The sequence below is a fragment of the Lipophrys pholis genome (genome assembly GCF_963383615.2).
Source record: "Lipophrys pholis genome assembly, chromosome: 6".
Lineage (NCBI taxonomy): Eukaryota > Metazoa > Chordata > Actinopteri > Blenniiformes > Blenniidae > Lipophrys > Lipophrys pholis.
In genome coordinates this window covers 34179855-34205707 of record NC_137629.1, presented here as the reverse complement: position 1 = coordinate 34205707, position 25853 = coordinate 34179855, and the positions used below count along the sequence as shown (strand labels likewise).

At 43.1% G+C, this 25853-nt stretch overlaps 1 protein-coding gene across 1 annotated transcript; it reads left to right on the top strand.

Annotated features, from left to right (window-relative positions):
* The first annotated feature begins 1619 nt into the window (after positions 1-1619).
* On the top strand, positions 1620-23847 carry gpm6aa (glycoprotein M6Aa). The gene is made up of 7 exons (XM_080464993.1): positions 1620-2144; positions 12965-13157; positions 13963-14119; positions 15910-16063; positions 16782-16858; positions 18486-18551; positions 21789-23847. The coding sequence occupies exons 1-7, from the start codon at positions 2108-2110 to the stop codon at positions 21939-21941; spliced, it is 837 nt and encodes a 278-aa protein (XP_080321119.1). The 5' UTR covers positions 1620-2107; the 3' UTR covers positions 21942-23847.
* The last annotated feature ends 2006 nt before the right edge of the window (positions 23848-25853 follow it).

Here is a 25853-nt window from a genome sequence, read left to right as displayed (position 1 = left end):
CATTTTTAAAATAAGGCTGCCGTGTCTTGTGAAAGGTGTCAACGAACCTTTCATAAAGACCAGAATCCTCTCCAGGGTAACATGAGTACAGGTGATTTACAAATGATCCATGTGTTTCATTTTAAATGTCTGCGGCGAGGACGTTTGTAGATTCCTCCACAATCCGTTATTTTCATTTTTCAGGACTGTCGATCAGTGATGCCATGTTATCAATGATCCACAGTTCCTGCAGCCAATCACTGCGCTGCTCATACCAGGATACAATACCACCCAAAATCTCCCACTTATTCTCACCAGAGGAAGTTAAGGTATGAAAAAGAGTCAAAAAAAATTTTCCTAATATATTTTAAGAATTGGTTTCAACACAATTTAAGTGAGACTGGATATATGAGAATACTAGAGAACGTTAGAATATTTCCTAGTAGTTCAGTCTTTTGGCAGTATAAATATATTTCTGTGTCAGGTCCACTGTCCTGAGACACAGAGGAGGAAAGGTTCCCTTTCATTTTCTTTTGGATTCAATCTTAGATATTTTCCGGGGCCATATCATCTCCATGGGAATGTTTGCTTTGCGGACCGGTAATTCTGTGTTTGGTTCCCGGGTGAATTGGTCCGGGCTGCACAGGCTCTGGAGCGAAGTCAAGGAGAAGATAAGTGACACCAAAGCAACGACACCGGTTATCTGAACGCTGGACGAGAAGGAGGAGGAAAGCCATCTTATTTGATTGTTAAAAATGAGCAATAAGGCAACTTGAAATACTCAAAAAAACTAACAGGAAACAAGCTGTGGCCCAGAATTCAGAGAATAAATAGATGCATTTGAGATCTTGTGTCATAACTTATTGAATCAAGAGATTGGATTGTTCTGATTTGTCTGAGCTGATTTCCAGCTCTATCACAGTAAAACCCAAACACAGGGAGAACATGCAAACTTCACCAACAGTCCCAACCAGAGCCGAACCGCGACTCTTGTTCATGTGAAGTGAGATTTTAGTTTGAGTTTAATCGGAGTGCTGATGGAACCAAAACTCAAGAAAGTAAGTTCACATCATGATTCCATAAAGAGAGAAAAACAACAATTTTGCCATTTCAGATGTGTCACTCGTCTCATGTATTGCTCTCGTCTCTTCATCTTTCTTTCCTCTCTTGAAGATCGCAGACATCAGAATTTGTCCTAATATGTAATTTATGCATCACCTAAAACAAAAATCCTTTAGCTGAGTTTTTTTTAGTTGCTTGAGCTGTAAAACCTCAATCCTACGCTACATCAGATAATCCCCCAATTTGAATCTTAAAATCCCTGAAGGTGTCGAAACAACCTGCCGGTGCTGTTTGTCCACACATGCAGAGAGCGTTTGCATTGTGAGGAATCCAGCGACGCCTCTTTGGTGATTGTATAATTGAATCTGTATGACTAATAAGATTAGGAGAATCCCATTTCGAAATCAGATGCCCCCCCCCCCCCCCCCCCCCCCCCACCACCAACCCCTTACTTAAGAGGAGGTTGAGTTAATGCAGTGCAGCCAGTAGCGCTGGGGGGGATAACGGGCTTAAACCATTCTGCCAGGGAGTCGGGGGTGTTTGGGGTGGGCCAGACGAGCCGTGCAGACGCACACATCAGACCACTGCTGTGGACACAGTGCAGTCAGAAGGTATATATTCAAGCTCAGCTCATTCCACACTGCTGCTGTTTGGGGTTTTAAGCCCATTTCTTTCCCAACACCCCTCCCTTCTCAAACTGCAAACCCCCTTTTGTCACACATGCGCTTTCCTGCCGACTATAGAGACCACCCTCCGCTCAGTCTAGCCCCCCTCTCCTCCTCCTCCTCCTCCTCATCCTCCACCAGGGACCAGGGAAGGTTCTCAGCACTTGCCACGGCAGCTCGCGATGGACAGTACCACAAAGACTCAGTAATCCCTCACATCGCCCAGACAGACACTTGACAGAAACCACAGCTGACAGCCGATCTCAGCAGGGACAGTTTGAGAGTGAAGAGAGCAGAAGACAGACAGGGGAGGTGGTTGTGTGGATTAACTCCCTTCTGATAAATAAGCTTCCTAACCTGAACATCAAGCAGCGCTCATATCTGTAAACACAACAAGCCCAATGGAAGAAGACATGGACGAGGGGCAGACCCAGAAAGGTAAGAAAGCATTTCTTTCAGAGAGATTTGTTTTTGGGGGGGGGGGGGGGGGGGGGGGGGGTAAGTATGAGTGTCAGTTGTATCCCTGCAATGTTTGTCAGAGCCTCTGTGAAAAGGGGAGCAGCTGCTTGTGTTCATTCCTTTGTCCATTGAGTATCAGCACTCCAGTGCAGGTCTGGATGGTCAGTTTGGTCGTCAGAGGGGTGTGAACCTCCTCGGCGAGGGCTGCACCGCTTTTGTTTGTTTGATGAAGCTTTCATGCCTGTGGAGAAACATGAGGAGGGGTGAGCCGGTCCAAGCCACCACACTCATTAATCCATCAGCTCTCAGGTTCGGTCCTTTGTGTACACACAGCCTGCCGCCGGGTCCTGCTCCCTGGACGTGGTGCAGCTTTTCCTTTTTGCTCATTTCAGAGGGGCGAGTGTTTGCTTTCAGCAAAGTGGAATTGTTATTTTTATTTCGCCCCCCCCTCTGCACGAATGATTCAGCCGGGAGGAGATCGTGTCTCTTTCTGTCTTGAGGCGAATTGAAAAACATTTTCAATAAAGCCCATTACTGTGTGAGGAGTCACAAACAAAGGTGAGCTTAATGTCTCCGTCATGCAGGAGCCACCTTTGCTTTGTCGTCTCCACCCTGTCTGGACTCATGTGACAGGCATGGCTTCGTATGTTTGTGTTTTCCTGCCTCCTCCATGCAGCTCTCACTCTCTCACACACACACACACATGAAGTGGAGCAGTTGCCATGGTGCTGGCCAAATGTAGTCATTATCTACTCTCCTCTTCACCCACTCCTGCCGATGACATTTGAGCAACACAGGAATAGTTGGCTGTGTCTGAGGATGTGGGAGTGACGGGAACAAAAAGAGGTGCAGAGACAAGGACTGAAAATCAAGAGGAGCATCAAAGACGAACTGAGAAAACAGAATATAGGATAATACTGGAAACATTCTCCTCAAGGAACGTCAGAGACTTTAGTCCATACGTCTTGGTTGGAAACTGTAGACACTCATATGTGTCAAACATAATGAATCAAATAAAACTGGCAACCCTTGTTCTGAAAACACAGTATGAACAGCAGCAGAAGGATTTTCACTCATTCGGTCATGAAAACACAGAGGAGCTGATTCCAATGAGTCTTTTTCTAGAGCGATATGCAGATGACGTAATTGTCTTTCTGTGTCACTTGCCAAACTTTGACGGATAGAAAAAAAACCCCATCGCTTTGAGCAGAGGAGACTGAGTCAGGAGAAACTGAGATGTTTTTACTCACCACATCACCATTTCCATGAGTGGGATTGTTACACTGCTCACATTTGCACAACAGAAACGACCCATTAGTCACAATTCTGGCATTTAAAGCTCCTCATTACTACAATAGTGCCATGAACGCAAATGAATGACATAAATATGAAGAAAAGAATGATTTATTCCGGTCACATTGTGCATGTTGTGTTCAATGCTATAGTGGTTTGTTTTTCATGCAAGTGCATGCGATAATGTTCTCGAGTATAATTATGAAGTAAACATGAGCCAAACTGGCTCCTTAGACTGTCGCATTGACAACAACTTCAGTTTTTCCAATTAAAGCAACTACCATATACTACCAATACTACCAATACTACAGTGACAACCCAAATAAGAAATACATGATATTATTGCCCATTGATGCAGTAAAAACTAGTGAAGAAAATAACATGATGGTGTCTTCTGACGCTCCTCACTCTGAGATAAAAGGAGAATCACCTGTGATGGTGTGTTGGATGTTAGACAAGTAATAATACTCTGGATCTAATGCTTTTCCTTGTTTTTTTAGATCGATGTGTCCATCCATCCATCCATCCGTCCATCCGTCCATCCATCCATTCAATTCAATTCAATTTTATTTGTAAAGCGCTAAATCACATCAACAAACCATCCATCCATCCATCCATCCATCCATCCATCCATCCATCCATCCTTCCATCCATCCATCCATCCATCCATCCATCCGTCCATCCATCCATCCGTCCATCCATCCATCCATCCATCCATCCATCCGTCCATCCATCCATCCATCCATCCATCCATCCATCCATCCATCCATCCATCCATCCATCCATCCATCCATCCATCCATGTGTTCCTGTAGAGTTAGTTGTTGATGCCGTTGATGCAGCTGAACATTGATCTGGCAGCGAGTTAACAGAAGTGGTCCTTGAACCTGTTGCTCCTCTGCTGGTTGACTTCTGATGAGTCGTGATGAACGTCAGAACCACGCTGGCAGGTTCTGATTTTCATCCTGTAAAACTGTGTAATCGTCTCTGTGAGAATCGTTACTTCAGGCTGAAAGCCACAGCCCGGCTACACACTCACCGCCATCATCAACAGGATAATGAATAACGCCACGTAATTAAAAGTAAAAAAAACCTGCTGAGGATGGAAAACCTCCAGTCTGGCCTCGGAGCTTCTTTCCTGTTGAGAAAACAATGTAAGCTGTTTTTATTTTCTTCCTCTTCTAACTTCAAAAACGAATAAATGTCAGTCAAACATTGTTTCACCGTGGGAATGTGATTCCTGTGTTTCCTGCACGTTTCAGCTCCCCCAGCTTCAGAACTCCTCAATCTAATGTTGAGGCGATAATCAAGCCTGTAAAAAAGCCCGATAGCGAGCCCCTTATTGGACCTCGGCTCTCCAGGCCCGGATTTGAAGAGCCCTGATTCAAAGGATTCACTCGTCGACTTACAGCTTCTATAACAGTTTGTCTATCAGGAAAGATTATTCCAGCATATTGTGCTCAATCCCTCCTCTGAGGTTGGGCAGGTGTCGCTGAGGGCACGCTCAGCATGCACATGTCCTTCTGTCTCTCTCTTCTGAGGCTGCGAATCTCTGATCGTGAGTCAGATGCACCAGGGGGGCACTTCTCACCTGAGCTGCTGGCCAAGAGCAGCCCCCCCCCCCCCCCCCAGCAAAGCAACGCCGCGAGTTCAAGCACACCCCCAAGATGTACCTGTGAGGCCCAAACAATGAAAGTTGTATCAGAGAAGTTTTGCGACTGATCATATGACACGTCAGAATGTTGGTACATAAACCAAACCAACACCCTGGAGATGATTCACCACTTTTGTCGCTGAATGGAAAAACTGAGAAAGGCACACCTGTTCGCTCTCGCCGAGCCAAGAATCCACTGTGCGAGGCGCCACTCGTCCGTCTGCTCCATCGCTTCCATCAGTTGGCGACGTATTCGTGAAAACCCCCAACATGAGTCCGGTGGTATTGTGGAGTTTTGGCCACTTTGAACTGATTTCAGCATCAAAGCTAAACAGACTAAAGATTCAGACAGATTTAATCTTCTCATTAATTAAAGTGGGAAAAGACTGATGCTTTTCATTCAGCTTTGAGCAGCAGCATATCCAGCAGCCTTCACTTTAAAGAGCCACCAACCCTGAATGAATTAATTTAGTATAGATTTTATGAGAGTGTGTCTCCGCCGAGGCTGCTCCGCCTCTGACATGAACTCTATCATGTCAGTTATCAGCACATCGTAGGACATGCTGGAGGATTCTAACCTTTCTGTAGCCCAGTGTTTCCCCTTCTCTCTCCTCATTGTTCTCAGTCTTAACCTTCATCAGTCCGGGACAAAAAAATTTAAAATAAATCAATGGACTTCCACCAATTGTTCCTCTGACATTTGAAGAGGCTGCTGGTAACTTCTGAAGGCTTCCTCATTGTTCCCGGAGGCACGACTCTGGAGAGAAGATCTTCAGATTAGGGTTAACAGGTGTTTGAAATAGAATTATGCACTTCTGGAACACTCCGCTCTGCTCTTTCACAGAGACGTCTTAATGATGGAGGGTATTGGTGAGACTGTGGTGAGGCGGTGGAGCGGGGGTTCAACTAGGAGGGTGGCAGATAAGAACAATCTGATTAAAACAGCAATGATGTCATTCACTGTTGATGTATTAGCTGTTAAACATACACGTCTCAGACCCCGGTGACATCATGACGTTTCAAGTGAAAATCCGTGGCTTTTGCATTTTTGTTTTTCAGAAAAGTTTTGACACATCAACATTCTGAAGACCATGTAGTTAGGAGGCCAGGCCACGAGTTGGCACCATTATTTGTTTTTGTAATAAAATCACATTGTTATTACACTGACTATCAAAATAAAAGTACCAAGTCCCAGGAGAATATGGACTGGGAGTCGTGACACGAGGAGAAAACTTGGTTCTGATTGTTCATCCACTGAGCATGTGCAGAACTACTAGTTACTACGGCTGCGGCGTGGAAGCGCAGTAGCGGCGTCTCTGCCGACAACAAAGAGGTGCGTCCCAGGCATTTCCATAAAGTCTGATTTTCGTCCGTTTCCACGGGAACAGACCGAACCTTTTCATAAACATTCCACCCTGGGAACCATTTTCAAAACGTTGCACCTTCAGTGACTGCGAGCACCGCTGTCGTGTAAACAGTAACCCTAACCCTAACTGACCCAAAATACAAACAAAGTTTTTCATCAAAACACTAAGAAACACAGATCAAACCTGCAATCAGTGACAAACCATCAATAAATAAAGGGATGAATAATGAGGTATAGGACAGACAGTCTATCTCGTTCATACAGGCTTGTTTATTAACACTTTGATTGTTTGGCTGAACTCAACATTGTTCTTCTGAGGCTCATTAGAATTTACAAGTGTAGCTGAATTGGATGAACTGAAGTATTTAGGTTATTCAGAGTAAAGTATAATAAAAAACTCTAATGAGGCAAAAAAAATGAATGCAACTGTGCAGTTTGTTGTCACATTTAATTATGCTGATGACAGGCTGGTATCGCCCGGCTCGAGGAAGCTGGGGGTGTTTTTTTAGATTTTCAAGACGAAGCTCATTTTAAAGAAATGTTACCTGCACTGTTTCAGAAGAGAAACTGCAGATAAAACATCCCACCGTCTCATTAGACGTTAGTCCTGCGCTTCCTGGCTGAAGCATGGCAGAGACAAAAGGCCCGACTTCGCTCTGAGGCTGAGCGTTCGGACCCGGCCTGCAACGTCCCCCATTCCGCCCGGAGGTGTGTGTGTGTGTGTGTGTGTGTGTGTGTGTGTGTGTGTGTGTGTGTGTGTGTGTGTGCGTGTGTGTGTGTGTGTGTGTAATGCGTCTCATTCACTATTGTCCCAGTGAATTTGTTGATATACAGTAAGTGGGTCACGGCTCTGAAGTACCCGGTCTATTCTCAGATTTTGCACCGCGGTTGACATGGCAACCATACTGGTTGATTAAACATGCGCAGAGGAGATGCAGGAGCTGGAAAAAAGAAAACCTGCTCACTACAGGGGAAGGAAAGGAGGAGGGGGGGGGGGGGGGGGGGGGGTTGCATTAAAGAGGAACGAGGAGAGCGAGGAGAAGAGAGTACGCCCATTACCCTCAGACTGACACAGACACACCATCCCCCCACGAGGCCTCCCCCCCACAACCCCCCCCCCCCCCTCCCCTCCCTATGACCAGCTCCCACCCCCCCTTCAAACCCCTCTGCCAACTAATAACTGCTTATTGGAAGTGTGCTGGTGCAAGTCAAGTCAACATTCAATACACACACACACACACACACACACACACACACACACACACACACACACACACACACACACACACACAGACACACACACACACACGAAGGATAATATAATTCTGTGTCATCTCCTTTAATGAATTTCTTTAATTTCCTCCTCTGATACAGAAGCTTATTTATTTTTCTCGCAGGCTTCCAGTGCATCAAGTGCAAAAGTGACGGCGTCCATAAGAAGAAGAATGAGTTCCGTCAGTTTCAGAACAAAATCATGTTACTTGAACCAGCGAGAGGAAAGAGTCTTTGAAAACGTCACACAGTCATTAGTAGTTTAAAGGAAAAGCAGATAAGAACTGCAGAGCTTCACTGCCTTTCATTTCACTGCTGAAATCCCTGGATTTTCTTTTCACGTGTGAACGAACTGAAATGTGACATTTGGAGAAAGAAAATAGATCCTGACAGTTTAGTTTCCAGTGCAAACATCCTTCCTTTGCAGGGAAGCAGGAGTTATGGCCTCTCAATATTTTCTTTTCTTCTTACATGTTTGCCATCAATCTCACATTTTCTTTAATTTTCTGCTGTGTTTGCACAAGTAACAACAAAAACAAGAGATTGAGAAGATTTTGGTCTGTTTTGTCTTTGATTTGTGTTTCATGAATCCTCCAGCGTTTCCCGTCCTTTTGGACTTCGATGGTTATTCGATGGTTATTCGATGGTTATTCCATCACGGTTTCCAGCGCTGAATAATTAACAGCCTGACGTTAGATAGAAAAGTCGGTGATTGAAATAAACTCAATGGAGGTCAATTAGGAACATGATTGCCGAATCCTACAATGTAAGTATTATTATATAAAATCTCGTTCACGTCTCAATACGGATTTAAATTCTTCAACGGGCTTCATGAGCCTGAAAACCTCAATCAGGACGTGAAAGTTGAGCGAGTCGGTGGGAATCTGAGGTTGTGCTTCTCCTGGTCGGATGCGACCCTGACAGATGGAGAAGTGGGAGGTGGGAGGGGCCTCCGGGGGGGGTCCGCTCTCTTTGTGTTATCGAGGCGCCTTCTGGTGATTGGACCGTGGTGTTTGGGGTCACATAGGCTTTGCTTCTTCTGCTTTCTTTTTTTTTTTTTTTTTTATAAACTAAGCTTTGTTTTGTGGGGGATGAAATATTTAAAACCCCACCATCTTTTCTAATCGTGTTTGTCTTTGTTCACAATGAGCACACCCACTCTCACGTTGCCACTTTCTCAGTTTTAGCTTCAGGAATTTTTTTGAAGACAAAGAAAAAACAGTTTTTGAGAGAAATTTGTCATTTTGGACATTGTGATACATTAGATGAGCCTAAATGTGCAATTTTAATCCCCATTAGACATGAAAAGAGCTGAAACAGGGTCAGACCAGCAAATATTGACCAATTTTAAGTAAAAACTCAGAAATATCTCTTTTAAATCACGATTTAAATCATCTTATCTGGCCCATGGCCTCACTCCTCAACGTGACACTTCAGAAGACAAGCAGTATTACACCAAGATCAACTCCGATACCTGCGACCTCTCACCAACCAGGGGATCCTTTATTTTTATCGTAGGTAATGTCGGGCTATGCTGAAAGTATGAATTATGAATGTGTGAGGCCGGCGCTGTGCTGCTGCCACTTCTGAATTATGGATCAAGCATCCAGCAGCTCTAAGAGAAAGTACGCGCCGCCGCTCGCCATCTTTCAGCGGCTCGGTCTCGCAGTCAGTTAAGATCAATGAAGAGTTCCAGAGAGGAAATGAGACCATGTGCTGGTATGAGAGGGAAGTTGTGTTTAATGTAGTGAGGGTGACACTTTATATCCAGCGCACAAACAAATCACAGCTTCAACACTCGAGGACACGAAAGACGCTGGAATGAAATAAAGACTCAACATCTACCTGGAGTCCATTTCTGTCACGTCTCACTTTAATCTCACTTTATCACTCGGCACCAACGTTTCCCCGTCTCAAAACTAGGAGCAGACAATCAATAGAACATCACTTTTATTCACGAATGCTCTTCACTAGAGACGTTTCCATGAAAATTAACACTTTAAGTCAAGTCACATAAATGAGATTGTTTTTAAATGTAAACTGTAAAAATGCAAACGAGCAGAAAGTTCAGAGGGAAAGAAGCAGGGAGGGTTTCTGGTTGGATTGGAGAGAATTCACCTCCAACGTTCTTAAATATCCATTGTCACTAAAGCTCCGGCTCCATTTCATTTATCTGCAGCTCGAATGAAGAATAGTAAGATGTTAACTGAAGCTGGTTTTTATCTGTGTGCAGAAAAGGTAAATAATGCAGAAGTAATAAAGCTTGATTGAGGCCATGACATAAATCTTTGATATCATCTGTGGTCTCCCTACATGTTAAGTACAGACTCCCCACAGCCGAAGCACCAAGTCTCCCTGAGGTGGCTGGAAGGACGTCAGCATGAATTACGTTACAGGGAGGAAGAAATATCTGCAGTCACTTGAGGTGACAGAAGAAAGTTCTAGTTTTAGAGAACAAGGGTCTTGATGTGAGGCTTGGCTGTAATTCAGATTTCTTTGTGAGCTGCTAATTATAAGAAACTTCCCCAACATGAGTGAGCAGAGAGGATGATGGGAGGGGAAGACACATTCTGATTCCTCTAACAACCTTCTGAGACTCCGACCCTGTTATAACAACATTGTTTTCTGCTGTCCGGCTGACCTGAAGGTCACAGTGAAGCCGACCTGCTGGACCAACAAACACAAACCCACCCAAAGCATGAAGGATAAATGTGGCCGGCGTGTCTCCGTCATGGTGTCTGTAAACAGCAGTGAATCAATAGATCCTCTGGCTGTCTGCTTCCTGAGACGCTGAGGCAACTGGAGATAATGACTTCCAGGGAAAAGCTTGGTGACACTGTCATTTTCTGTCTTCCAAAGAATTCAGGCCAAAAAGCCAAGCAGAAGGAGGTGCGCAGTGGGAGGGGTTTAGTTTTCAGAGTTTGGGTTTGGGAGTAAGACAATGAAAACCATCTTGGAAGTCCAGTTTACATTTTGAAATGCAGCGAAATGAGACACAGAAATGTGTTGTGCTTAATTAAATGGAAGCGTGTGCAGATGGAAAACAGGTCACAGATGGAGCCCATCAATTAAAGGTTCTGATAATACTATTGTACTTTGGGATACTGAAGTTTAGAGGACAGGGATTTCAAGTGAAAACGCCAAAATGACCAATTTTCACTCGAACCATAGTCGTGGAAACGGGGCCTTAGTCTTTACCATGATTAAGTGTAAAGACAATATTTATGTTTGAAGGTCAAGATCTGTTAAGGAGGCGAAGGGTTCTACATGCTCTGCAGGAACACAGATGCTCGTCCAACAAAATTAGTTTCACGACAAAACTCAAGTGTGAAACTCCTGGAAACCTTCCAGCCCTTCAACTTCTCAGTGTGTGACCTGAAGAGGAAGAGAGAACGTCGTTCTGTCTCCCAGAAAACAAGGACCTCATTGTTTGTTTCCTTCAGCTTTCTTCTGCGCTGAACTTGCTTTTGGTGAGAAAATATAAAATGAGTGCAGATTGTGCTTCTGGTTTTATAAAAGAGGAACAGAAGTCTGATAGTCGTGATCTGAACACTAAGTAAACCTCACCTCTCATCACAGTGACGGTGAAACCTGCCGCTGAGCGATCAATACTGAAGGTGACGACAAAACAAGACAGTTTGAATAGTTTTCATTCCTTCTCAGCTCGTGATGATTAAAACCAGCTTTGCTCCATTAAAGTGAAATCCTACATCCACGTCACTCCTGTACAGAAGGCAGCATCAGTTCTTCTGACGCTGTTCAAACCGTCTGAAAGTTTTCAGTCGCCTGCATCCAGGTGGGAACTGGTTTGAAATCACCTGAGGGAATATCAGCCGACACCGTCAGCACCTGATAGTCTCGTCATCCCGGGAGGGAATGAGGGAGAATCTCCTGCTCGAACCATTAAACTGCTGCCCTGACTCAGGATACACAAACAGATGCTCCATGTACACATTCCTCAGTAGTCTTCCTCACATCTGTCAAAACTGGAGCCCAAATGTTGAGACTGTAAATCTCCGAAGCTGCAGGATGAAGAAGAGTCTCAGTGAACTGGTATCACACAACAGGTTAAAAATGAAGCATGAAGCAGGAGATTACATCACTGAGGATGAAGATTATCTGGGCAGGACGGTCGGGCTGCACCAAGCCCAGCAGCTACTTAGTATTCCTCTCAGGTCCAGATCAGAGGGAGGAGGGGGAGGAGGAGGAGGAGGAGGAGGAGGAGGAGGAGGAAGGAGGAGGAGGAGGAGGAGGAGGAAGAGGAGGAGGGATACCACTCTGACTCCTGCTTTGTAGCCCAAGTGAGGAAGATGAGATAAGCACAAACGAACGGCGCTAAAAACCTCCTGAACTCTTTTCTTCTTTGTTTATCAGACCTGCTGCTTTCAGAAGAAAGACGACAGATTAATTCTCATCGTTTTCCGCCGTCATTATGGAAACGATGTGGACGTCCGTTCTGCTCTCATGAAGGAGGAATTCCATTTGTCCATGGATTCAGATTCCAAACCGTGATTATGTAGGAAGCAGGTCCTGTTGCAGAAAATGTGTCTGTGCTGTCTACACACACACACACACACACACACACACACACACACACACACACACACACACACACACACACACACACACACACACACACACACACACACTCACACACACACACACACACACACTCACACACACACACACACACACACACACACACACACACACACACACACACACACACCAGACATAAGACACAAATCTAAAGGGTTAGACCGTCACCTTAAGCCCTCCCCAGGACTTCAAACTGAGCAGATGAGAAGTGGGTTAAAGGTGAAGACCAGGACGTTCAGCTCCTCTCTGGGGTTTTAATGTTGAACTAAAAGGTCAGTCGGTCGGTGGAAACCCAGCGGAGGACGTCTCCCTGCTCCAGCAGCGAGACATAAAGATGTCAGCTGTCCAACTAGGTCAGGTTGGGTTTTGTTTCACCAGGCATACAAACTCACCTCCAAGCTTTGCTTTGAATGTTGGAGCACCCCCCCACCCCCCCCTCTCCCCCCAAAAGAAGAAAAATTAAATAAGTAAATTGAAATACAGTGTACTGCAAGCAAGAACATTCACCCACCAGAAACGCTTTGCTGAATTATTCAGATCTCCTCAGCTCTAGAGAAGGTTTTTATGTTGGGTTGGAAGTGAGTTGGCTCATCGCTGCCTTCCTCTCGGTGCTCAGGATGTCTGGAATGCTGCATCAAGTGTCTGGGTGGGATTCCGTACCCCTCCCTCATCGCCACCATCCTGCTGTACGCCGGCGTGGCGTTGTTCTGCGGCTGCGGACACGAGGCCCTGTCCGGTACCGTCACCATCCTCCAGAGCTACTTCGAGGTGGTGAGGAGCCCCGTGGATGCGCTGGACGTTTTCACAATGTAAGTATGACTCTAATCTGACAGTTTAATAAAAACAAGCTATATTATGTCTCTAATATTAATCTACATGCATTTGATATTTCCTCCCTTCTAACGTGCTTCATTCATGAAATATGTGTTTTTTCTTATTTGTTCTTGTTTTATTTTGAAGAAATTGATCTGTCTGCTTTTGTCTGTATAATCATTTTTAAACTGCACTCGTTTTTCAGTACGAAAGCTCTATTAACAACAGAAAGTGTCAAATATGGTAAATGGACTTCACTTATATTGTGTCTTTCAGCTGGTTCCTCACATTCACCCATTCACACACATTCACACCCCATTGGAGGCTGCAGCCATGCGAGGCGCCGTCACTCCACTGGGAGCAGTTTGGGGTTCAGTGTCTTGCCCGAGGAAACGTCGGCATGTAGACAGGCAGAGATGGGAACTGAACCTGCACCCTTCCTATTGGGAGACGACCTCGCTACCAACCGAGCCATGCCAAATAAAATAGACCCAAATGATACAGATTTATCAGAGTTTATTAATAAAAGATCGCCAGCACACTATTGGTTCTATATCGTTCAATATAATGTAGAACTGACATGAAATGATCCTAATTAACTCCATATAGTGGAAATATGTTTGAAAATAAACCATTTGTTGCTGTACTAGTCAAACAAAGACATTTTCCTAGAAACGGGTAGAAAACATTCCCATTTTTTGCACATTGACAACAACAAAGACTTTATATTATAAAAGCTCACAAGTTTAAAATATGTGAAGAACAGATTGCTCTACATCGTTGTCTCCATTCCTTCTGCAGGATTGACATTATCAAGTACGTGATTTACGGAATTGCATCAGCTTTCTTCGTCTACGGCATCCTACTGATGGTGGAGGGATTCTTCACCAGCGGCGCCATTAAAGATCTGTACGGCGACTTCAAGATCACCACCTGCGGACGCTGCGTCAGCGCTTGGGTACGACCGACAAACTGCTCTGCTGTGGTGAAATGTCCTGTTGTCCACTGTGCGTCCCTCAACTGTGGTGAGAGGCATTTTGTCCACTGTGCGTCCCTCCACTGTGGTGAGAGGCATTTTGTCCACTGTGCGTCCCTCCACTGTGGTGAGAGGCATTTTGTCCACTGTGCGTCCCTCCACTGTGGTGAGAGGCATTTTGTCCACTGTGCGTCCCTCCACTGTGGTGAGAGGCATTTTGCAGCTCGTTTTATTTGTGCATTTTGACGATACTTTTTCCAGCACATCGTTCTTGAGTAAACAGGCCAAAGGTTTACCAAACACTCATTTGAGTCAAAGTCAAAGTCACATGAGCTTTATTGTGAATTCCATTGTGCATACAAGACACACAAAATGTTCATCCTGCTGGCCCTCCTACCGTGTCGACATATATCACCCAGAATATAAAAGAAAGAATATAGACAAAGTATATCAGCCAAAATAGACTAAAAATAAGAAAACAGAGAATATATGCAGGAAAAACAAGATTTTAAAATAGAAGTTTAAAAACACAGAAATCATGGTCACATCCATAGTCGATTACCTGTAAAACACATTGAAAGTCACACTGAGGTCTGTAATTTAGCCTCTTTTATGGAGAATCTCTGTGAAATCAGGTCCTTTGGATTTATTGGTTTTTCTGACCTGTTCAGGCTCCAGCAGCCAAAAACACAATCTGGACTTATAAAACCGTGGAGCAGCTGAACATCCTGCTCCTGGAGGATCTTCATACCTACGATGAGTCAGTGGCTTCTCACTGTTGCTGCACCACTGTTTAGGGGAATGACGCAACTGTAAATGTCAGGTCAGGTCCCGGGACTTTCCCCTTGAAGGTTTTAAAAGTTGACAGTTCGAGACTTTCAGGAATCAATCAGGCTCAGTCTCGATGGTAGAAGGGCTGCCACTGTCCAGGAGCTCCACGGTCGTAGGAAATAGTTCTTCTGCACATGCTCAGTAGAGACAATCAGAACAACGTTTCCTCCATCGTGTCATGACTCCCAGTCCATATTCTCCTGGACTTGGTACTTTTATTTTGACAGTCACCATAATAACAATCCAACTTAGTGGTCTGTCCACTAGAATGTCTGTGTTCTCCCGTTGTTCATGTCTAGAGACTATTGTTTGCTGCTGCATGTGTGTGAGGTTTCATTAAAAAAAACAAAAAACAACAGCACCTACTAGTGGCTCAACAACAAAACTACATCGTTTTCAATACGCTGCCATGTAAACACACAACTTTTCTGAAACAAACCGGCGAAAACGAAGTGTTTTCACTGGAAAGGTTGAATTAGCAGTTGATGATCTCTTACCTGCAGCAGGTGTGAAGCAGCAGTCTGATAAATGATCTGCTCACATGAATGTACTCATGTGGAGTCTCAGCTAAAGAGCTCTTCAAAACATCATTCAAATGTATTTTATGAGATTACCATAGAAGAAACAACGTCAGCCAGAGAGCCAGCAGCTATCCTGACCAGAGGTTTCCTGCTCAGTGAGTGAGAAGCTCCACAGGGACAATGAGGGACGGAGCTCCGCTCTGCTCTGTGTGACCACAGGGTTCATTAATCCGAGCTTAAGAAGGGCCAGAGCAACGTGAAGATGGAGAACGGCCTAGAAACTAAAAGAGCCAAATACCAATGAGCCAATTAATATTTCAGCTGCTGGACTTTTCAAACGGTGACCCTGAGCTTCTAAAGAGGTGTTGATGAGGAGGGACACATCTTCACCCGGGTTCATCCCTCCTCTTCCTCTCCCAGTTCATCATGCTGACGTACATCTTCATGCTGGCCTGGCTCGGCGTGACGGCTTTCACCTCCCTCCCCGTCTTCATCTACTTCAACATCTGGAATATTTGCCAAAACGCCACGGTGCTGGAGGGGGCGATGCTCTGCCTGGACCCACGGCAGTACGGTGAGGGGACCTTTCCTCTGTCTGCTCAGAGTTACTCTGCTCTTATGGTAACTTGTCTGTATTTCCTGAACATGGCCACCTTGTCAGCATCAGGTGACTCGTGGAGGCTGAGCTGCTCAAAGCGTCACAGGAGTCTAATAATCCTTCATTTGTTTGTTTATGCCAGAGAGAAAAATAATTTTCCCCAAAAAGCTGACTTCAGAAACACACTGTAAACATTGTAAAAGGCTTGTCCTTTCTGAAACATAAAAATCCTCGTGTTTCCTCCTAAATTAGTCCAATGATCCAGAAAAACATCATGTCAAGCTGCGATGAAGGTCCATCGTATCTGCAGCTCATTATTCTCAATTAGAGACGCTTGTCACAGTCCATTAGTCTCTGACTGCCACTGATCCGTCCTCTGTGTCAACAAGCATTTATGATTTGGTTTGTGACTTTAGAGGCCCGCCATGCAGCCCTCACTGTGGCTCATACTGCTTTTATTGCACATTAACCTGCAATTGGTATGTTGACAAATGATGCACAGAGGTAATTTCTTATTTATGTTTGATGGTTTGCCCTCGGGCCGGGTTTCAATCCACACCTTGTTTTCTTCTGTGTATTTATGTACTACCTAATGAGTTTTTTTAGTCATATCTATGACGTGCAGTCTTTTTGATTTTGCTGTTGCCCAGAAGGAATTTCCTCTTAATAAAGTGCATCTTGTGTGTTTCTCCAGGTATTATTCCGCTTGCCGAGGTCAAAACTGTGTGTGCGGGATCAGAAAGGTTCTACAAGATGTGTGAATCCAATGAGGTATTGAAAAATAATTGCTTTTGCCTTTTAGACAAGATGTAAAATCATTTAGCAGGAACTTGTTGGGTTTATAAATGAACTTTGGAGCTAACATATCTCAATCATAGTGTCTCTTACATTGTGTACTTTTAGATTTATTATAATTTTATTACTTATTGTGCAACGTACGGTTCATAAACTTTAGTATATTAAGTTTGAATGAAAAATGTCATTTAGAAACATTAGAAATGAGCAGATTGATTCAAATGATTAATCCCTTTGAAGCCACATATTTCTGTTTTTGTCTTAATTCTTGTGTTAATACATCAATATTTGTTTTTGTTTATGTGTTTTCACCTCAAAGATTTGTTACAATAGTTAAGTTCTATTTCCTGCTGGTTGGGAAAGAAACTATTTTTTAAAAGTCAAATCAGTGACATTAAAACTAAAATAAAAGACTTTAATCTAATTTCTCCTTAAACATAATAAACATAAGCTTTGTGTTACACATCATCGTTTTGTACTGGTATCGGTACTGACGATACCAGAGATAGTACCATTGGTATCAGATCAGATTAATGATAACATACATCACCAGCGCGTACTGTAATATTCAAGAATAACAATATAAATAAACCACTGCGTCGTCTACATACAACACCTACATGATAGAAAAGAGAAAAGCCTACCGATATATTTTATTACTTTCGCTTATTAAAGTTGGGCAAGAAGATTGTATGTATGTATGTATGTATGTATTTTACCAACTTTTCACTAAAACTAGTCCTCCGAGTTGCATGAAGTCTTCAGGGATGACTTGTCACCGAGGACCAGTCACCAACTTCTAACCGTTTCTGAATAAATCCTGAAACTGTGAAAAGGTTCCATCCAAAGTGGATGAGAGAGGCTCCTCATGGAGGAGATGAGAGGAGATGAGAGGAGATGAGAGGAGAGCAGCGTCGGTTGCCATGGAGACGCTCAGTGTTTCACTCAGTGATGTAGCTCCCTGACAGGCTAGTTAGCATCGATATGAGCTAACGGCTACCATGCTAGTGATGCTAACAAGGTTCAGCAACCAAATGTGTTGGTGAAGGTCTGTTCAGAGGATCGGCTCACAGAAGCTACAACTAATTAACTTTAAAAAACCTTTTCAAAGTATATCATTGACAACAAACTGCATATTTAGCATCATAGATATAATAAGTATAAATGTCTATAACGATTATCACTCTTCTTCATGCATGTGCAGATATTTCCAGGCGAGGTTTTGTTAAGTTTGACCTCCAGACTAACCTGCTCTTTTATTCCCCCGGTGCAGCTGGACATGACCTTTGACCTCCAGACTAACCTGCTCTGTTGTTCCCCCGGTGCAGCTGGACATGACCTTTGACCTCCAGACTAACCTGCTCTGTTCCTCCCCCGGTGCAGCCGGACATGACCTTTGACCTCCAGACTAACCTGCTCTGTTGTTCCCCCGGTGCAGCTGGACATGACCTTTGACCTCCAGACTAACCTGCTCTGTTGTTCCCCCGGTGCAGCTGGACATGACCTTTGACCTCCAGACTAACCTGCTCTGTTCCTCCCCCGGTGCAGCTGGACATGACCTTTGACCTCCAGACTAACCTGCTCTGTTGTTCCCCCGGTGCAGCTGGACATGACCTTTCACCTCTTCATCTGTGCCCTGGCTGGAGCCGGAGCCGCTGTGATCGCCATGGTGAGCCACCAGAGTCAGAACCATTAACACATCTAAACGGAGCAGTAAATCCTCCTGAGGTCTCGATTCAGGGGAACGGGGAAACTTCTGTAGTGTTCAAGTGTCCGTTTACACAACGTGCTATAAAAAGTACCTTATTGTAGTAATGTGTGTGTCGGGGTGGAAAACTGAAGCTTGATCTTTGAACCTTCATAGTTTTAAGTCAGAAACTTATTTTATGATTTAAAGAAGAACTAAACCTGGTCAGACTTTATGATTATATGATGATTTTAATACGAGTCAGGAGACCGCTTGAAGGAAGTAAAGATATAGTGGAGATATTTGTGCTCTGAAGTTTTGCATTATAGGAGAGAAAAGTAAAAATACTTCACTGATACTTGTAAAGATTTAAGATTAAAGCAACACAAAGCATTTTGAAATAAAACTCCAAACTAACTAGAACATGTAAATAATCCTTGTATATAAAATCAGTTCATTCAGATTCTATATATTTGATCATATAACCACATTAAAGTAGATCATGTTTGTTATATTCATACACCCAATGCTTCTTTTGAGTCATAATTGAAAGTACTTTTCCTTAAAAACAACTCTTTATATTTGCTGTAATGTGTTGTGAAACAGAAATATATCATATAAGTTACATTCCAGCAGTTTACATAATTTATTAACGACAGACGATGGTTCTTATTTTACCACTTTTAAAAGTCAGAGAAAACCTCCAGTGACACTCTGAGCAGTCGTCAGTGTATTCTGTGGTTTTTATACAGAAATACTGATGCAGAGTATTTTATGTTTTCATGAGAGGCAGAGGCAGGGTTTGGCTGCGAGAGGAAGGGGGGGGGGGGGGGGGGGGGGGGAGAGAGGGGTGGGGTGGGGGGGAGAGAGAGAGGGGGGGAGAGAGAGAGGGAGAGAGAGAGAGAGGGGTGGGGTGGGGGGAGAGAGAGAGAGGGGTGGGGTGGGGGGGAGAGAGAGAGGGGGGGAGAGAGAGAGGGAGAGAGAGGGGGGGAGAGAGAGAGAGAGAGAGAGGGGGGGAGAGAGAGAGAGAGAGAGAGAGAGAGGGGTGGGGTGGGGGGAGAGGGGGGAGAGAGAGAGAGAGAGAGAGAGAGAGAGAGAGAGAGAGAGAGAGAGAGAGAGGGGGGGGGGAGTTTTGGCGCAGTGGAAAAGACAGGGTCTCTCTCTCTCTCTCTCTCGCTCTCTCTCTCTCTCTCAGGCGCCGGGCATGTCATGGCGTTGTCATGGAAACAGGGAGAAGAAAGGCTGGGAGATGGTTGCAAACATCACTCAGTAATTTGCGAGGAGCCATTTTCTCAGGAGCACAAAGTGTTTGCTCGTCATGGATGATGGTTCATATTGAGGCAGGACTCGTCACATCGCCGAGAATAAAAAACTAAACATCTACAGAGTCCGACATAAGAAGAGTCTGCGGCTGATCCCAAATGAAAAAGGCTGAATATACAGAGTGAAACACAAAGACAACGTGGTGAAGGTGTACGGTGCTTTTGTTTTCTTAATCGTCTTTTCTCTGCGTAAAGAGCAGCGATGAAACTGTCACTCCTCTGAAAAGAGAGGCTGTGTTCCAGCCTCAGTCATCCCACAGCACAATACATCCATTATGAAGCCCGTTGTCATGGTAACACCAGTCAAAGACCACCGTCAGCATAATGCTGCCCCCTGCTGGCCCACTGGAAAGATGCTCAGTTAACCCTTTACTGTGCACTGATTCAGCAACTGTTTTCTTTCAACTGCACATTTTAAAAAAAGATATATAGACATTTGTTTTGCTTCATTAGATGTGTGCGTTTTGAAAATCACTAGAAATAAACACTATTAAATGATATTCATACATAATAGATTATAGTAGATATATAGTATAATAGATAGTCCAAAGATAACTTAGACACATCTTTGTAAACCAGCCGTCTTATTTTCCTATTCACATATTTCAGCACTGTATTTCTATTTATATATTTTAGGATTTATTTTTAATCTCCTTTATTAACTATTATGTTGTTGTTTGTTTATTTATCAATTAATCTATTTATTCATTATTTTCACGATTCTAGTTGGTTGGTTAGTTCTTCACATACTATACCACTTTAGTATTTTTATAATGTTTTTACTATCTATCTATCTATCTATCTATCTATCTATCTATCTATCTATCTATCTATCTATCTATCAACTTTATTTGTATAGCACTTTTTTATACAATCAGTGCAACACAAAGTGCTTAATATGATTTAAAAACACTGCAAAGATACAATAGATATTTAAGAAACAAATGAACAAACACACACACACACACACACACACACACACACACACACACACACACACACACACCCACACACACCCACACACACACACACACACACACACACACACACACACACACACACACACACACACACACACACACACACACACACACACACACACCCACCCACCCACCCACACACACACACACACACACACACACACACACACACACACACACACACACACCTAGAGGTATGGAGACATGGCAGGACACTGAAGACGAAGATGAGGAAAGGACACATTTGGGGGCCGTCCACACTGGGAGTGGCAGAGCCTCTAACCACAGGGGGCGCTGCCCCACAGATCCCCCCAGCCCGGGCAGACCGGCGAGTCCCACAACATACATGGGGGACCAACCAGGTTCCTGGGATGGGGAACCCACGAGACCCCCCCACCAGTGTAGCGACCCCTGAGAGGAACCACTGGAGATAAAAGATTCAGTTAACAACCTAATAAAAGTAGATAAATAGATGAAGTAGATAAATAAATAGGTAATACACACACACACAGACACATATATATATATATATATATATATATATATATATATAGTACATGTACATATACATAAATACAAGCCTGATTTAATAAGTGAATTTTTAAAAATCTATCAAGAGGGAATATCCTTCTGTTTTATACATTTTTCACAGATTCTACATGTCATGTACAGAATGTCTGTTCTTAGTTTCTCATTGTGTTAAAATGATTATCCTGGATAAAGTGTGAAGAAATGAGAAGGATATAGATCATTTTCATCTTAAAGGTTAAAAACTCGATTATCTTCACAAGCTTATTGAAGCATGAAGAAAATCCAGATGTTTTTTTACCAGATGTTCTCATAACCTGCATGTAACTCCAGTGACTGGTGTGAGACGAGGTGGCGAGGAGTGACGTGTTGTGGACTCCCCCCCACAGATCCACTACCTGATGGTGCTTTCGGCCAACTGGGCCTACGTGAAGGACGCCTGCCGGATGCAGAAGTACGAGGACATCAAGTCGAAGGAGGAGCAGGAGCTCCATGACATCCACTCCACCCGCTCCAAGGAGCGTCTCAACGCCTACACATAAAGAGCAGCGTGAGGCCTGGCCCTGCCACTCCGGCCTCTCTCCCTCTCTCTCTTCTCTCGCTTTCTCTCTGTCTCTCCACACCATCCCCTCCTGAGGGGGGGGCGGATGGCGCCTAGGGCCCTCGCCACTGCTGATGTCACCGGTGCGTCATATGACAATGTGGTCTGGGGGGAGGGGGGGGGGGGGGGGTCTCCTCAGCCACAAACAGCATTTCAGATGAAAAAAAAAGCCCCTTTACCTCTCTCATGGATGGTGTCATGGTTCTCATTATGGCAGTTGTATTATTCTTGAATAAGAGTCGTTTAGTGCTGATAGTAGTTTAGTGTAGTCGGTAGAATCAGACGTAGCAGTAGTAGTTCTGCTTTTTTCTTTCTTCTTTGGTTTGCATTTTTCTTTTTGTTTACTCTGAATAATTTGTGTATAATTATTTTTATTTTTCATAAGATTTTATTTCATACTAAATGTCATTTTTTGCTCTCATGCATAATTTATTGTTGTTTTTTTTTGTTTTTTTTGCTGATTTCTGAGGGGGTCAACAGGGCAGCAAAGGGTTTCCAAGCACATTCCTCGTGTGTGTGTGTGTGTGTGTGTGTGTGTGTGTGTGTGTGTGTGTGTGTGTGTGTGTGTGTGTGTGTGTGTGTGTGTGTGTGTGTGTGTGTGTGTGTGTGTGTGTGTGTGTGTGTGTAATCTCACTTCACAGCTCCGGAGCATTACAAGCCTTTTGTCATCCCGGTTTACGCGGGGATAAATCCTCTTTCACATGGAAGCAACTCATTCTGTTTTTCTATTTCAACAGCAAGACAATAAATAACGACAGAAACCAAATCAGAGGAAAAAACTAAAATAGTCGCTAGATGTGCCAAGCCTGTGAAACAGGAAACACTTTAGTTTGGAAGAGTTCAGCCAATTTAACAGGGGAAATTGTGGGCTTATTTTGTGATAATCTTGCCATTCAAATGTGTTTTAAGACTTTGAATGACTCCACTGTCTTTGAATCAAAAGCACACGCAGACATGCTTTCATAGTCCCTTTTTTTAAAATCACTTAAAAATGGAAATTTATAAATACTAATCTCTGCACTGTATATAGAAAAAAAATTAAATATGGAGGTATACCTGTGTGTTAACATTTAAGGACAATTCATGTGTGAATCAGAAGAAATCAGTGCGATGTGTGGGTGTGATGGTGAGAAGTCACCGTGACCTTTGACCTGCACATCCCGACGCCACGCGGCTACGGCGGCGGCTACGGCGGCGGCCCGTCACCCCATCGCCTGGCCACCTTTATTTCCTTTCTCAGTATCTGGAAGCTCGTTTTCATGCACTTCGTTGACCATTTCTGTGCTCTTTCTCTAGATGTCCGCGCATTGGTGTTCAACTCGGAGTTGGATGACTGTACTGTTAGTAAAGACTGTGACGTTAGATGTTTTCTCGTGGCATGGACATGCATTAATATAGCCTCATTGCCTCCAAACTTACTTTTCTTTCACTTCTTTATTTTTCTACCACTCTTGACTGTCTTGCTGGATCAACCTTTTCATTTGTATGTGCAGTACTGCTAAACCTCCCACGCTTACAGCGTTATGCTACTGATATTAGAGACTGTAGTCTTTGAGTTGTTGTCTATTTAGTTTGTGATGAGCTTTCAATCATGTCTTGAAGCTAATACTTGTACCAACATTGCTTACTCTAACGCTCTTATAGAAAAAAGAAAAAAAAAAAGATGCTTTCAGCTTTCTCCTCGTAATAGTCTTTTGTACTTTCACTACGGATGCTTAGTATCAGGCTTTAAATCAAATCTGTTTTGTACATTCATGTGCCAACAGCTTGAAGTGGCTTATTTGACCTGTACGATCAAATTTGCTTGCATAAATAAAAAATCACTTGTGTACTTGTTAAGAAATATGAAAGGTTTTCTCGTGTCCACTTTGTTTCCACCTCAGGAGGTTAAAACGGAGGAGGATTGTGTCACGCGGGGTAAATTAAGTTTTTAAGTCATGTCAGGAAATCTTGAAAAGAGATCCATTTGATATTACGGATATATTTAATCTCGTTTCAGTCAATGGTAAAATCCACAATCTGAACCAAACATCAGATTAGGATGAATTCCCATAATACATTTATTCCAAAAACACATTAATTTGTCCTAAATGCATTAAACAGCACGTTAAACAACACATTATAAAGTTAACTTGCTCATCTTTTAACATAATCATTGAAATATATATAAATATAAAACATGTTTCTCATTCATATGCAACATGAAGATAAAACTAAAAGGATGGTTTTATATGGAATAATGATTTTTTTATCCAAATATACTTGTACTTACTTATCAATTCCATATATAACTACAGAACTGAATAATGAGGCTGTTTCAAGCTTTTATTTCTAACAAGCCACTTTCCTACAAAAGGACTTGAACCAGGAACTTTGTCACTGTGAGACAAGACTGAACCACTTCTCCACCAGACAGTTAGAGTCTCAGCTGCAAGGGAAATTAAGCCTTTGTAGTTTGAAGTCATTGTACAGGACATGATTCATGGGTTCATTATATAATGTAAAGTTCTTAATGTACAAACAACCTGCTGACTGATGTTGATGATCTTATGAAGCTGCATCATTCCAAAGCTGATTTTAATGGTTTAATACAGAACCAGAGGTCAAGCACACTCAAACAAGGTCAGAATTATATATTTTCTAATACAGTATATAAATTTAGTAGTTTGATGACGTTCCCCTGTGAAGGAAATTCATTGTTTTCGGAGGAAAAAGGTATTTTTACCAGATATCTCTTTTTATTTCTCTGAATCCATTTAAATAAAGTGAGAAATGTTTTACATACTTTTGGTGGAAGGATATCTTTATGGCTCGCATAATCATTTCAAACTGAATCATTTCAGTTTTCCAGCTCTGATGTACATCGTGCCACTAGATGTCCACCTTTTGGTTTGATTATTGTAACAAAAGCAGCTTTGGAATCCAAACTAAGTAATAAATATGGATATAGACACATACATTTAACACATAATCCAGCTTCAGTAATTAAATTAAATATCACACACACACACACATATATATATATATATATATATATATATATATATATATATATATATATATATATATATATATATATATATATATATATATATATATATAAATAATAGTAATTATTTTACACAAAAATACCTTTGTATAAAATAAATTTAGAAAAGACAAAACAGTGCTGAGGGCAGGGAGGGGGTTGTCCTCATTTACATGGATTTGGTCGACATATATATATATATGTGTGTGTGTGTGTGTGTGTGTGTGTGTGTGTGTGTGTGTGTGTGTGTGTGTGTGTGTGTGTGTGTGTGTATATATTACTTATGCCACAAAGAAGTCTGACTTAATAAATCCTCTCATAATCCAAAATAAGCTTTAATGTGTGTCTATGACAATGCTCTTGAATTAGAACAACATCTAACGACATTAAAACCAACCAAGAAGCAAACCCGGTGCAGAAAACGTGAGAAGTTCTTCCCCTCCAGCAGCCGCTGGTCCATCCAACCAGGTAATAAATCATATCCCAGATTACAGGTTGCACCCTGGTGCCAGACGGAGCTCCCTCACCTTCCTCCAGCTCGGCCTTCAGCTCAACACACTTACATTCAGGGAGTTTCCTGCATCAGAGTCCAAAGAAAGAAAAGAAAAGAAAAGAACTTGATTTTGGAAGCAGGCTGACAAACCGCACTGCTGGAGGCCAGAGAACCGTGGGTCAAGCAGGCCTGGTTTGTTCTAGGAAACCAGGTTTGAATGTTTTTTCAAGCGGCTGTGAGCGAGCAGAGCGGCCGGCTGAATCTGAATGGATGATCTGAGGTGCGGCCTGCTCACGTGAGGGAAACCAGTCCAGATTTAGATCATTGGAGCC